This window comes from Remersonia thermophila, chromosome 1 (assembly GCF_042764415.1).
Source record: "Remersonia thermophila strain ATCC 22073 chromosome 1, whole genome shotgun sequence".
NCBI classification, from domain to species: Eukaryota; Fungi; Ascomycota; class Sordariomycetes; order Sordariales; family Chaetomiaceae; genus Remersonia; species Remersonia thermophila.
Window position 1 is genome coordinate 5,146,436 of NC_092217.1, and position 14,209 is coordinate 5,160,644.

The window sequence follows — 14,209 nt, forward strand, 5'->3', positions numbered from 1 at the left end:
AGTGCAAGGGAGCTAGCTGTATAGGTAGGTAGGTACCTAGAATTGCATCTTCTCCAGCTCCCGGGTAGAACTCGAGACATGGTGCACATACTATGGAAATAGGTGTGCCCATCGTCGTGGGGATCACGTGCCAGGTCACATGAGAGCTAACCGCAAACAGCAAGCACCTGTTCCACGTCAGAGAGCTCACGATCCCTCGGGGGAGGGAAGGTGGGGACGTGGGGACGTTTCGCTGCTCCAACGGGCCGCCTCGGATTGGATCAGCCCATTTCGTGGTGAAAACCGCTCCGGCGAACCGACCCGCCCGTTCCCTCCTCCCCAAACAACCCACCCAAACGACGCACCACCACCACCACCACCACCACCACCCGCCACCACGGACGACTCGACATCCAACCCGCCGCAATGTTCCTCCAGCGTACCGCCGTGGCCGTCGCCCGCCGCGCCGCCGTCGCCCCGGCCCTCCGTCGCGGCATTGCCACCACCGTCGTGCGCCGTAAGTCTCTGTCGCCCGCGCATCCGAGGGGCAAAGCGGGAATATCCCGGGCTGGGGTGGGCTCGAGCACGCCGTGACGTCGAGACCTGCCGCCATCTCGCGCACCCAACCTGCCGGCCTCGCGAGGACCGCCCCCCAGGCTCCCCCATCGCCCAATGCAGCTCCGTGCCCCTCAGGGAAGGGTGGTGCTGACCAAGCTTGTGTTTTTTTTTGTGTGTGTGTGGCTCTAGGCAATGCCGTTCCCGACCAGCCCAAGATTAAGACTCTGAAGGGTATGCAACCCCCCCCCCCCCCTTTATTCTCTCTCGTTCGAACGTTTTTTCCTCCGTGGCTCGGCTTGCATGAGGGAAGAAGAAGAAGGGGAAAAAAAAAGGAGATGGAGGAGTGGACAGAAGATCGGGGGGAGCTCTCAACCGTCGGCTCCGCTGGCAATGGGAAGCTCGGTGGATATCCGGGTTGGGATGGATGGAGAAAAGAGGAGGAGGAGGGGATGAGAGAGGCGATTGGCAACGGTTGGGTGGACGAATGGAGGGATGGAGGGACGGATGAATGGGCGGACGACCCGAGACACGACTCTTTCCTAGCATGACGACCATGAGAGCATGGCACGGGGCAAGGCAACCCGACGCACAAGGGCTGACCCGAGTTTTTTCAACAGACATCAAGACCGAGGAGGACCTCGTCGGCCCCGGCGCCCGGCCCGGCACCGTCCCCACCGATATCGAGCAGGCCACCGGTCTCGAGCGCCTCGAGATCCTCGGCAAGATGGAGGGCGTCGACGTCTTCGACATGCGCCCGCTGGATGCCTCCCGGCTGGGTAAGCTGGCCCCCGCGCCCCAAGGCGCTCCGCGCGCGCCGTGTTCTGGGAACGGGCAAGACGTGATGTATTGACCAGAGACCAGGCACCCTCGACAACCCCGTCCTCGTCCGCTCGGCCGGCGAAGAGCAGTACGCCGGCTGCACCGGCGTCCCCGCCGACTCGCACAACGTCATCTGGCTCCGGGTGGGTTCCCTTCGTCCTCCCCCTGCCCTGTCCCCTCCGTCTCCGACATGACCCCATGCGGAGCTCTCCGAGAGAGAACGGTATGCTCATGCTACTCCGGTACAGATGGACCGCCAGCGCCCCGTCGAGCGCTGCCCCGAGTGCGGCAGCGTCTACAAGATGGAGTACGTCGGCCCGCAGGACGACGGCCACGGCCACGACCACCACCACGGCTGGGAGGAGCCCAAGACCTTTGCCGACTACGTCAAGCCCGAGTACTGGTAAACGAGGGGTCGAGCCAAACAGACCGTGAAAGAGAAGGAACGGGGGAAAACGGCGGATGCTGGCCAGCGGGCGGCCGGTTGGGTGTTTTTTGTAGAATATCCGCTGGAGAGCAGCGACGATATCGGGGGAGTGGGGGGAGGGAATTGTATAGACGCGATTTCCAGGTCCCATTCGCACTCGTGTATTTTTTGGTAGGGATATACGTGTGAGGCCTACGCCATCTCTGAGGGCAGCGCCCGAGCTGGTTCCCATGGTCCGCCGCCTTTCTCGATTTTCCGTCCATCAATGCCTTGACGGCCCCGGGAAAGCTCAATGGGTTCGTCTGTCATGAAATTCGGCATCGGGCTCGGGGGAGGAGCATGGAAAAAGGCGAGCCCTTCATCTTCTGGCTGTCTCCTAGGGGCGCCGGGGGCTCGGCTTCCTTCTTCTGACTCGTTGCATCCTTGAATGGGAGGGAGGGAGCTGTTCCCCCCGGGCCGCCTCTCCCCCTCCATGGTTGTTGCGTAAGAGGTCGGTTGGCCGGTCTGAGGGCAGCCAGTAGGGGGAGGAAGGGGGGCCTTCGTCCCGTTGCATCACCGCTTATTCTTGTCTTTGCCTCCCTCAGCCATCGTCGTCTCCGAAGCTGAGCTTGATCTTCTTGGCCTTCTTCTTGGGCTTGTCCTTGGCCGCGGGGCCGTCTGCGCCCTTGGCGGCGTCACGCGATTCTGCCGACGATGGCTTCCCCGTCGCGCGGTCGCGGCCGTCGCCGTCCTCGTCCTTGGCCGCGTGGCGGTCTGTCTTGCGGCGGCTCCCGGACCCGCCGTCGTCCTCATCGTCCGGCTCCCCGGCCCCCACGATCCTGGCAATCTTTCTCTTCTTGCGCGGCCCGCCGACGCTGGCGAGCTTCTCGGCAGGCGCACCCGAGCCGGCACCAGCACGAGCGCCAGCACCGTCTTCCTCCTCCTCCTCCTTGTTGTTGTTGTTGTTGTTGTTGTTGCTGGGGGTGTTCCCCTCCGCCTCCTTTCCCTCGTGTACAGTCACGGTCCCGTCCTTGGCGACCGACACGCCGCCCGCCTCCACCACGTTCCCGCGCTCGTCCACCACCACGGGCGCATCCTCGGCCTCCTCGCTCGCGGAGCGCGGCTTCACAGGGCGCCGCCGGGCGGCGAGGATGGGGTCGGGCCCGTCACGCGTCTCGTCGTCGGCCTCGCCGCGCAGGCGGGCGAGGAAAGGCGGGAGAGAGCGATTGTATTGGAGGTTTTTGGCGTTGAGCTTGTTGGACATGATGGCGGTTGGATAAAAAAAAACAAGGAGGGTGTGTCTGTTTTGGGGGGGGTTGGGCGGTTGAGTCGGAATTGCCAAAGGGGCAGCCGCGGACCAATGGCGTGCAGGCGTTGGCCGTGGTGTGTGTGGTGGTGTGTCGCGGCCGCGGGTGAGGTGTCAAGTCTGGTCGTGGAGGGGACGCGTGGGCGGGGAGGAGAGGATGGGCAGAAAGGTCTGTCTGAGGTGAGAGGGTGGCGTTGTGTGTGGAACAGTGGCTGCTCTGGGCGGTGGGGGGGAATGACTTGAGCACGGCCGGTCCTGTCCAACGGCGAGGGTTGGTTTGCAGTTGGTCACCTCGGGGAGGTCAGGGAGTTTATCGTCGGGGCTGTCAATAGTTGGTGAGTTCACTGCGTAGCTCAAGCCGAGTCTGCAGATGCACGTCAGACCTTCACGGGACAGGCTCCAAGTGGGGCCCGGCCGGCCTCCCGTCCAGTCCAGTCCATGGGATGGGCGGGCGGCAGAGGGGGCCCACTTCCTGGATCCGGAACGGGGATCCGCCTTTCGGAGATGATGCCGACCAGAGGGCCGCTCCTTCTGTCGGGGCTTTGTCCGGGTCGCATGACAGCGGCTTGCAGCACCAGAAGGGAAGCAACGTTTTCCGGTTACGGCCTGGAAGCCTGGCAGCTCGTCTTCCAGGGCAGGACCAGGACCTAGGGCAGGCAGGACCTGGGGAAACGGGAATCTACACCAACGTTGCCTAGCATGCGTCGCCACCTAGGCGCCTACCTTATACTTGGGTTCAGGTAGGTAACTACCTTAGCTCCCGTCGATGACATGGAAATCAGAGCCGAGCGGCATCAACCGAACCTCCATGTGCCCAGGCCCGGGCATGTTCGTCCAGGGTGGCCGTGGCTTTCCAGGTTCTCGATCCCTCCCGTCCTCCGTTTTTCTACTTGCATGGCACTTACAAACATGCTCAAAAAAAAAAAAAAAAAAAAGAAAACACGGCTGGATCCGGATTGGGTTTCCAGCCGATCCCAGTGTACGACTGTACATGTATCTGAATGGATATAGCCCATGTCAGTGGCTAAGCGCAGCCTTTCATGCAGGCCCAGGCCCTGCACTTCTCCCACAACGGCAAGGCCAACGATGCTCCCACACGCTCACCACACCCTTTTTTTGTTTTTCAACCTCAGCTCTCGTTGCGGCCGCCATCCGACGAAAACGAGCGTGTCGAGAAGCGCAGGCTCGGCCGTGCCTCGGTCGTGGGCTGTCTCTGCTTGAAACAGTCACGCGCATCCCCTCTGCCCTGCCCGCTACCTAGGCCATCCTACCACTTCGCCAGGTACCCGTCACCTCGCCTATCTCCGTCTTCTCGGTCTAACCACGTCGCCGTGTCCGGATGGGCTTCCGGGGGGAGAGAGGGGGGGGGGGGCATCGTCTGCGACCTGCAGCCGAGCCTTGAGCCTTGCGCCTTATCCTGGCGCTAGCTGGAATATTCGGATGGCGTGCCTTCTCCGGTGACAAAAGATCCCTTCCTTTCCCCTTTAGTGCGCCATCTTCGAGCCCAGGCGATGGGAGACACAACAATCGCGGCGATTCGCCCAACATGGCATCCTCCCACTGGGACCGCTCCGACGCTTGAGCCTCCAAGCCGACATAGCCGCGCCCCGCTGTGTCCCTCTGTCGAAGCGGACGGGGAAAACATGATCCCCGGCGGCTGCAACCTGGAATTCCATGGACCGGCGTGGTTCTCTAGCCGCCGAACTGCCCTCCCCCCCCCCCCCCCCCCCCCCGTCCGTTGTAGATCCCGCCTGCGCCACCCCTTCAGGTTCTCGAGCTGCCGAAGCTAGGGCTGGTTCTTGCTTTGACACCGTTGGCAAGCCCCGGCAGCTCTGCTGACATCCAAACATCTCGTCTTGGCCTCCACCCGCCGCTCTCTCTCTCTCTCTCTCTCTCTCTCCCCATCCCTCCGCACCCCCCTTTTCCCATTGCGCCCAACCACAACGCCCGCCAGGGCTTTTGGACGTCCACCCCCCCCCCCGGCCCTCTGCTCACCTCTCCCTCTAACGCCTTCCGCGCATCATGGTCACCGGATCAGTTCCCCGCCAGCACCCGCCTCGGATGCTGTGCCACCTGGACCAAACCCGCTTCTCCAGATGTTCTTTTGGGATTCCGTGATGGGAATCTCGAACTTTCGGCGGTGAACTCTACGCAAATCGCGCAGGCGTTTGCGCTCGACGGCTGCCCTGAAGCGCATCCGCCCAGCCCCCAACCAACGCCTTGACGCTTTATTCGTCACCTCCCGCTTCCTCGGCATCCGGGTGGCCCTTCCGGGTTCCAGACCTTGACAGTGCCCCACCGTCCACCGTTTGACCGTTCTGACTTGCGTGCTGCCATGTGGATCAGCAATGGGGCGCGGCCCCTTCCATGCCCGTCCCGAGTGGCCTCTTAAGGGGGCAAAGGGTTGAGGCTTATCTCCTTCTATTCCCACGTGCCCTGAGCCTTGGCAGGAACGCCAGAGTGGATGGCGAGCTCACAGGCTCCGCGCTCAGCATGAAGCTCGCCTCGACCACGTTGCCTGGGTCGCCAGCGTGGCCCAACGGCCGTCGGGATCGAGACGGATTGCTATATAAACACGGCGAATCCCTTGCATCCGGGCCCGTACCTCGGCCCATGCCTACCTTGCATCCGCGTTCCCCCCGGCATGTTGGCAGGTCCATCGACCGCGTCTCGAATCACGCGGCGGTCTCCTTCGCTTCGCGCTCGTGGCCTTGGCTCTTCCCGACGATCCGTGCCGCCCGTTGGTCTCCCTCCTCGACAAGACCCCGCCGAGCCCACCATGCCTGCCCCCCAAAGCCGTCTCGACTGGGCGGGCCACCGAGACAGGATCGAGAGGCTGTACTGGGAGGACAACCTCCAACTTTCCGCCGTCATGAAGATCATGAAAGAAGAACACGGATTTGATGCTGCGTGCGTGTCTCAGCCCCTGCTCTCTTCCCTTGGGGCTCACTCTGACCTTCTTCCTCCGCCTCCCCCCCAGGGCCAAGACGTACAAGAAACGCTTCAAGGAATGGGGCTGGGTCAAAAACTGCACCACCCAAGAATCCATCGCCATGTACCGCTTCGCCGAGCACCGCCGCTCGACCGAGAACAAAGAGACCGAATTCTTTCGGCGAGGCAAGCGTGTGAAGCCGGCGAACATCCGCCGCTCCGCGAGGCGCTTCGCCGGGCTTCAAGGCTCCACGGCCCAAGGAGCCCAGGATCCCCATGCCGACAAGCCGAGGATCAACCCTTGATTCCCTTTTTCTCCCCTCCCCGCTGCCTGTTTTTGGGTCATGTGGACTAATTCACGCGTAAAACGTGGGACAGTTACCCTGCCCCTGACCATCACCTACCGAACCCCCCGGGGAACCCCTGAGCCCGAGCCGCAAGCCGATGCAGCATCCCCCGGCTCCATGCCGCCCTCTTCGTCCTCGATGCCTAACCCGGAGGCGCAGCCTGCCGCTTTCAACATCCCGCAGGCGGTGCCTGGTTCTTTTGCCTCGCATCCACGCGGCATGTACGCGGGCCTCTACGAACAAGCACCCGCCGACTTCGTTTCGGGGTATCCTCCTGCGGCCTTGTCCGACAGCTGGGCGCCGAGGGTCGGCCAACAGGGTCTCGAAGGCGGCGGCTCGTGGTCGGCCCTCGTCCATGGGTGGTCGCCCGGCGTGCCATGGCCGTACGGCCCGCCGCCGCCGCAGCACGCCAGCTCGGCCGCTCCGATCCTGGATGCCGATCCGAACGCGCCGCACCGTCTCGGCCCCGGCTGGAGCCATGCGCCCTTCCACGCCGGCGGTTACGGTGCCGCGGCGCAGCCGATCCATCATCACCCCACGCCTCGGCTTCCCGCCGCCGGCGTCCCGCACGCCCCGCTGGCGATGCCCGGGTCCGCTGCCTACAACCCGCCCGACCAGGGCCGGCTCCTGCCCCAGGTGCCCAGCCCGCGGCGGCGCCAACCTTGATGCCCTCCCCCTCCCCCCAACGCCGGAGCGTCAGAAGAATCCTCCACAGCCACCATCACCACCACCATCATCATCAACCATCTTCTTTTTTCTTTTTTCTATTTCTTTCTTCTTCTTCTTGTTCTTCTATTTGTTCTTTTATTTCTTCTTCTATTTGTTCTTGGATTTGTTCTTGGATTTGTTCTGCTATTTGTTCTGCTATTTGTTCTTCTTGTTCTTCCTCTTGTTCTTCTTCTTGTTCTTCTTGTTTTTGCCCGATACCGGCCCGCCTCCCGCTTGTTCGTACCTGCGCCCGCCTCCACTCCAGCCGAGCTGCTCATGGCACATGGCACTGGTCGCGTGCGCCCTGAGACAGATGTCCAAAGAGGTCCGGGTCCTGCAGTGTTGGAAGCGGCGAGGAGAGTTGGGAAAGGGTTGTTTTCTTGTTCTTGCGATTGCGAATCCTTCAATGCTTTCATCGTCGGCTGTTGCCTCGTTTCTATAGTATTGTCGCGTTCTATACCCCCCCTGCACCGCTCTATACCCCATCTGTACCGCATGTATACCCCCGCTGTTATACCCTCCTATAGTATACCTTGCCGTTTTTGCGCTTGTTTCGAAGCACCTCGTTCTCCTTGATTTTCATGACACGGAACGTTTCTGTCTTGCCGTTCTTGTTCTTTCTTTCCGTTTTCTTCTTCTTTCTCTCTCCCGGCTGCAGCTTGGCGTCGTGGTGATGACATGATGCTTCGTATCCTCGACTCCGTTCCATACCTTCATTCTCGTCTGCCGTCCATTCCATGCCTTGCCTTGTTCTTTCCATGTCTAGATGTCTGCTTTTTGCCCCCTAGATTTCTCTCACGACATCCCTTCTGAGCTACCCAGCCCTGTTCAGAATCGCACGCTTTTCTTCTCTTTTTTTTTTTTTTTTTTTTTTTTTTTTTTTTTTTTTGTCTTCCTTAGGGCACGGCGTACGTTGCTGAGCCGGTGTGTCCCGCGTTCATCCAAAGTCTTGGAGTAATACTTGATAACCGTACCTAGATACCGACGCAAGGAAGCGAGTAACTGGAGACTACGAAGGCGGAACGAGACAACCATCATCAAGGAACTCGGCAAACTCACTGCCGTAACTTTGGGAGAAGGAGGGCTCATTCGTCTCGATGAATACAAGTAAGTCATGTAGGATATTATGTGCTTGGTAATAGGGCTGGTCCATTGGGTCAGGGGGGATTGGACAAGCCAAGCCGTGCGTCTACGCAGTATAGTAAACATGACCCACCCGTGCGGCTAGCATGCTCATTCGCCACCGTCTTCGTATCAACAAAGCTTCCTACGGCACGCTCGTTCCAAGTCCCTGGCGGGGTCACAAGAGCGGACGATGGGCCTTGCGTCAAAGGGAATGATGCGGATGGATTGGGCGGGTAGCGCAGCTGATTCATGATGAACGGTAAGGAGAGCAGGCGAGAGGACGAGGCGGATGCCCAAAGAGTGCGGGAGAACGAAGCCTGGTTTCTGCAGTTGATACTATCGCAAGATCGCGTCGAGAAAGCAACTTCTCTGTCCACTTCCCTGCTGGTCCTGCACAGAGAGGATTTTCAACCGATGTAGGTCTATCCCAAACTCCCGTTCCGTCCCAAAGTCCCCGGGCGTTGGGCCCCAACGAAGAGAGAAAAGAATCATCGACCCATCGAGCCCGCCATGGTGGCTTTGCATGCTTGTCATTTGCGTTCCGCGTCGTACCAGATCATTCCATTTCTAACCCAGGGTCGGTATCATGTCATGCATGGCAGCACACCCCAACTCGACCCCCAACCACCCCTCCCCTTCCTCTCCAAGCCGTCCAACAACACATCTCGATGTGCTCTGGGCGACAGGCTTAGGCCATGACGGCAACGACGCCCGCCAGCACCGCCATCAGCCCGCCGGCCACCTTGGCCTTGGCGGCGCCCGACTCCTCCTCGTCGCCGTTGCCGCTCGCGCCGGCGCTGGCGGAAGCCGAGGCGGAGCGCGAGGCCGAGGCCGAGGACGAAGCCGTCGCGCTCGTGCTCTCGTTCTCGTCGTCCGAGGCGGCGGCCGACTCGGTGGCCTCGGCATCCTGGGTCGCCGTCGTCAGGGTGGTGGTGGCGGCGGCGGCGCGCCGTCGGCGGCGGTGCTGCTGGTGCTGGTGCGGCGGGCGGACGAGATGGTGACGGTGGCGGTGACGCGGGTGGTGGCGGTCGTGCTGAGGTCCTTGTCGTCGTCGTCGTCCTCGGCGGCCGCCCGGACGACCTTGAACTGCGGGCTCTGCGCCAGGATGCCGCCCAGGTTGCCCGGCTCGACGCTCTCAAAGTTGAACTGGTAGCCCGAGTCGGCGGCGACGTCGGCCTGGGGCGCGACCGTCAGGCTGCCCTGCGACAGGTCGACGTCGTCGCTCAGCTCGCGGCGGAAGGGCGTGTGGCCGGCCGCCATGCTGACGAGCACGAGGCGGGCGCGGGACGGGTCGGTGGACACGGTGCTCCAGCGCACCGTGACGCCGCTCGAAAAGTCGACCGAGGCATCCTTGGTCGGCGAGGTGATTTGGACCGCGCGGGCGCAGGTGGCCAGGAGGGAGAGGAGGGCGGTGAGGGTGGCGGTCGTGCGCATTTTGGCGGCTCGGACGGAAAGACGTGTAAGACTCAAAAAGGGTTTCTCGCTCCTGTTTGTTCCGGGGTACGGCTGGGCGTTTTTTTTTTTTTTCCTTGTCTTTCTTTGCTATTCAGCGAGCGAGCGGATGTGTCGACGGAGAGCGGTTCAATGAGCGACGACGCCGAGCAAGACAAGCAAAGAGAGCGACTAGGGAGGGGAGAGGAGGAATGAATGGCGGTCAAGAGATGGAACGAAAACAGGACGAGCGACATCAGCCCACGATGCAAGACATGCTCGGTACATATGGGAGATTTTCCGGCGAGCCACACATTTCAGCGTCGCCACCAACATGGCGATCGACCGGCATCTAGGCCCGCGGAGGACTCCACGGTCCATCCTGAGAGGAGGGGGGGGGGGGCACCGCCTCCAGGAAACAACACCTCCACAGCCCAACCAAGCCACCGCGTTTGATTTGAGAGCTCAGACAGGCCGATAATGGCGACGGCCCGGATGGAGCGGATGGAGCGCATGGAGCGCATGGAAGAAGAGGCTGCTCCCAATCAACGTCGACCCGCTTTCCCGTCCCAACGTTCAAAACAAAAAAAAAGCCGGGCTGTGTTGCTGCGTCAGGTCCGGACGCGAGTCAGACGTCGATCCGGCGCACCCACCAGGTCCCACATATGTGGACAGCCGCCGGCAGGAACGCGTGGATACTGCTGCGTACTATACGCAGTACGCGGTATACGCAGTACTTCTCAGCCACGGTGTGGTTGTTTTGTCGGGGTCGGGGTTCACCCCTCCTGAGACCAAGGTGTGCGTGCCTGAACAGGGACCCAACGAGCAGGGCGAGGCCCCGAGACACGGCCGGGAAGTCCCGCCATTCTCCTGATATCGGGCCATCATCAGATGAAACATTTCTTCGCCGTGCTTATTTTGTTTTTTCTTTCTCTTCTCCCCCCCGACGAAGCCGACAAACGTGGACGCGATTGGATGCCAAGGCACGTCGTCAACCCATAACTACGCAGTACAACAACAGGTGCCGTCCACCCCCGGACGACCACAAGGCGAAGCGTTGGGCTGAACGGGCCGGAGATAAGGTTGACGCGGGGGGGGGGGACCAATAGCTAGCTAGCGCCAAATCAGCGGGCGCGGGTTGGCTAGTGTACCCGAGACGACAGACGGCGGCCCGGGCGGCCCGGGAGGAACCTGAGCTTCACCCTGGCTTTCACGCTTCGAGAGATGGGCGAAAGGCTTGCCGTGGTAGGCCTGGCCGTACCGTTGGTGGCTTCTGTGGCGAGCCAGAAGGATGATGCTCACGCAAGCAGCGTAACCACCGCAGGCTCCTTGAGTTTGTTGTTCAGCCGTACGCAGTATGTGGCCGTGGCGTCTTGCGTTGATCAAAAAAAGCTCTTGGCGGCTTCGCCGCGTCGAGCCCGGGGCTGCCCGGGGCGTTGGCGCGATGTAGCAGTAGGTGTCATGGCGGGTTGGGTCTGCAGGTCTCGCTTGTTCGGTTTGTTGGTGACAATGCGATGAGGGCCCGATGGATTCGTAAGGCGCAGGGAAAAAGAAAGGACGAAAAAAAAGAAAAAAAAAAAAAGAAAAACGAAAGTATGAGGGAAAAACAAACAAACAACCCAACAAACAAAAAAAAAATAAACAAGAAACCTACGGTGTAACTAGTTGAATGAACGGATGAGGCAACACAAAACACACACACAAACCCGAGGGGATGGATGGATGGGGCCTGACCCGACTCGGTCCCGGTCCCGTCATGGATGGAGTGGGACGGCTGAAGCTTGGCATCCCCTTCTGTCCAAGTTGCCGTTGCGTGCTTGGGAGTCGGGTGTGCATACTATACACAGTACACAGTAGTAGCCCCGCCCGGAGACAAGCTCCATGCCCCGGAGCGACACGTAGGAAAGCTCCGATGAGCCGCAAGAACTTTGGCTTGTGCCGAACAGAACGGGGAGGGAGATGGGAGGAAAATCCGAGGGAAACACGGGGGGGGAGGCTATGTACCGGTAGGGGACACCCAACTTACAACTCTGAACCGATGATCTCTGGCGGTCTGTCTGGAACCTAGACAGTCGTAGTAGTGAACAAGGCCCAAGTCATGCTGCACGGCCAAGACATGATGAGCAACGTTGCCTGCTGGGGAGGGAGATGAACGGTGCCACGTTCGCCGAGCAGACATCTCCAGCATCCTTCTCTACTAGAGGGAGACGCCAGGGGAGGAGGGACCTCGGGATATATAATAAGGAGCTTCTTCGCAGTCGTTGAAGCGAAAGTCCATCTTGCTCTCACCGAAACAACCTCGCAACCCCGAGTCGCCTGTCAACCAAGAACGCATACCACTCTCTCAGGTCAGCCTCTTTATCAAATAGAAGGATGGATTTCTGAGAGCTTCCGCGCTAATGCTCCGAATAGTTGCCATCAATATTACTGCCCATTCTTTCACCAGCCAACCAACGTTGCAAAATGAAGGCCGCCTTGCTCCTCGTTTCCTTGGGCACCGTTGCTTCCGCTTGGAAACTTGTTCTTACAGGCCACCATGGCGGCACCCTTAGACGGAACGGTGAAGGACCTCTCAGCTGCACGCAACTAGGCGTTGGGGTTCGAGTTATCAGGGCCAAGTTTGACGAGACGAACAAATCTACAGCGCCTTCGAAGCGGTACCTGCTATACAAGGATGAGAACTGCGGGAGGGTACACTACACTGGCGGGCCTGGACAAGCAGAGTTTGATAAGCTGCGGCCGCCCTTCTATAAGAGCGTCAGTGTAGAATAAGGAGGTCTTGCAGGCTTTGCTTCGCGGTTCCTGATGGGGCGAAGGATGGGAGTGTAACCTGAGCCGTCTGTCTGTCTGTCTGTCTGTCTGTCTTTGGCTTGTTTTTCGCAGGCCAAGCGACGCTCTGTATGTGCACGTGCCGGTGGTTATCAAAACCTGGAACGACACATCGTGGGCGGTTCCATCTTCGTTCCGCGGCCTGCTCGCAAGCTTTACGATCTGTCATTACGGCCAGCGACGAGAGGACAAACAACGGCTTCCGAGACGACCGAGACCAAAATCCACCGTGCCGCCTACGCTACGTAACTACTTCCCGCCTCTCGCCGTGACACCCGGAGACGGCAGCCATGTGACATGCTTGTGTGGACGGAGCACAGAGCGCGGCGGTATTAGCGACGGCATGCGTCGGCAGCGCGTGCGCCTGCAGAAACGGCCCTCACCTCGCCCACCTCGGGCGTTTTCTTTTTTTTTTTTTTTTTTTTTTTTTTTCAAGACGGCACAAGGCTGGGAAAGGCTGCAGAGATGGACGCTCTCTGCATGTATAGTACGCAGTACGCAGTAGTTACTGTGTACATAGTAGTTACATGCTGCTCATACCAGGAGAGTTGGACAATCAAGGTTGGGAGAGGGCGGCGACGAGATTGGTGGAATTGCGCTGCGCTCGGGCGAAAGTGGGGCGCAGCAATGCACCACGCTAGCCCCGACACGAGATTGGGTGCAACGCAAGGCGGGGTTCGCAGCCCTCCCATCCCTTTCGACAGCTGCTTGCCAGCCCGATGCAACTGTACCGTCAGGTGTTGGTCCCCGTCGGCCAAGGGCCTCGAACTCGAGACGCGGCAGGGCACACCCCGAGAGCCATAGAAGCTGAAGGCGGGAAAGTGGGCACGGGACGGCTTTTGGCTAGGGTACTTTGCAACTCTAGTACACAGTACTGCGTACATACTGCGTACACAAGACGCTGGATGGGATGGAATGGGATGGATAGGTACCGTAGCATGGCTTGATGGGGATGAGATGGGATGGGATGGGCGAGGTAGGGGCCGTCCGGTCCTGCTGCCGGCTGTTGTTCACCTGGAATCTTCATCCTGCTGCCGCCGCCGCCGCCGCCGCCGCCACCCACTGCCTATGGGCATGCCGTCAACGGCTCTCAAGCCGAGTGGCTGCCAAACTTTGGCAAGACGGGTCTGACCGGCCCTTGTTGGTTCAGCCCGGGCGTCCGCAGGGTAAAGCGTGGGCGAGGATGGGCGAGGATGGGTGTGGTGGACGGGGGCGTTGGTTGTTGGTGGTGTCTGTGTTCAAGGTCGCGAGACGTTGTGTTGTCTTGATTGTGTGTCTGGAAGATGGCAAGCGACCTGAGGACAGGGTGGGGGGAGGGCTGGACATGGAGGTATGGGGGTTGTTACCACGGGTTGGATCGAAGCGTCAAAATAGCCGCGAACAAGAAGGAAGCCATTGAGCACCCGCGTTGGTTGTGACATGCGGGACCGAGGAGAGCATCGAACCCCTCTTTCTCATCTAAGTTCACTTCCAGCCCGGGGTTTGGTGCTGTACGTGCGAGACAGCCGTGTACATATATGTAGTTACTATGCTGACAATAATGAGGTAGCAACCTGAAATCCTCAACTGCATGCCTGGCCGTTGAGGGGTTGGTTGACTTGGGCTTGGCTTGACTTGCCTTGCTTGTCGACGCTAGTGACGGGAGAGAGGAGTCCCCTCGTCTCCTTGGTTTGATGAAGCCAGCATGGTAAAATAACCAACCCAATGGAAAAAGGAAAAAAAAAATGGCACTTTTATCGGCATCGCCTGGGCTGAGATGGTTCGGCGGCA

General features: G+C 60.2%; 5 protein-coding genes across 5 annotated transcripts; 3 read left to right on the plus strand and 2 right to left on the minus strand.

Annotated features, from left to right (window-relative positions):
* Positions 1–405: 405 nt before the first annotated feature.
* VTJ83DRAFT_1398 (uncharacterized protein) lies at positions 406–1,763 on the plus strand (the record flags this gene model as incomplete). Its single annotated transcript, XM_071007552.1, has 5 exons — positions 406–496; positions 727–768; positions 1,155–1,313; positions 1,399–1,499; positions 1,605–1,763. 5 exons carry the CDS (start codon positions 406–408, stop codon positions 1,761–1,763), a joined length of 552 nt encoding a protein of 183 aa, XP_070870751.1.
* A 600-nt stretch (positions 1,764–2,363) lies between these two features.
* VTJ83DRAFT_1399 (uncharacterized protein) lies at positions 2,364–3,026 on the minus strand (the record flags this gene model as incomplete). Its single annotated transcript, XM_071007553.1, has 1 exon — positions 2,364–3,026. The coding sequence occupies one exon, from the start codon at positions 3,024–3,026 to the stop codon at positions 2,364–2,366; it is 663 nt and encodes a 220-aa protein (XP_070870752.1).
* A 2,686-nt stretch (positions 3,027–5,712) lies between these two features.
* On the plus strand, positions 5,713–6,304 carry VTJ83DRAFT_1400 (uncharacterized protein; the record flags this gene model as incomplete). Its single annotated transcript, XM_071007556.1, has 2 exons — positions 5,713–5,978; positions 6,049–6,304. 2 exons carry the CDS (start codon positions 5,713–5,715, stop codon positions 6,302–6,304), a joined length of 522 nt encoding a protein of 173 aa, XP_070870753.1.
* Positions 6,305–9,100: 2,796 nt separating this feature from the next.
* On the minus strand, positions 9,101–9,613 carry VTJ83DRAFT_1401 (uncharacterized protein; the record flags this gene model as incomplete). Its single annotated transcript, XM_071007557.1, has 1 exon — positions 9,101–9,613. One exon carries the CDS (start codon positions 9,611–9,613, stop codon positions 9,101–9,103), a length of 513 nt encoding a protein of 170 aa, XP_070870754.1.
* Positions 9,614–12,073: 2,460 nt separating this feature from the next.
* Positions 12,074–12,382, plus strand: VTJ83DRAFT_1402 (uncharacterized protein; the record flags this gene model as incomplete). Its single annotated transcript, XM_071007558.1, has 1 exon — positions 12,074–12,382. The coding sequence occupies one exon, from the start codon at positions 12,074–12,076 to the stop codon at positions 12,380–12,382; it is 309 nt and encodes a 102-aa protein (XP_070870755.1).
* Positions 12,383–14,209: the final 1,827 nt, after the last annotated feature.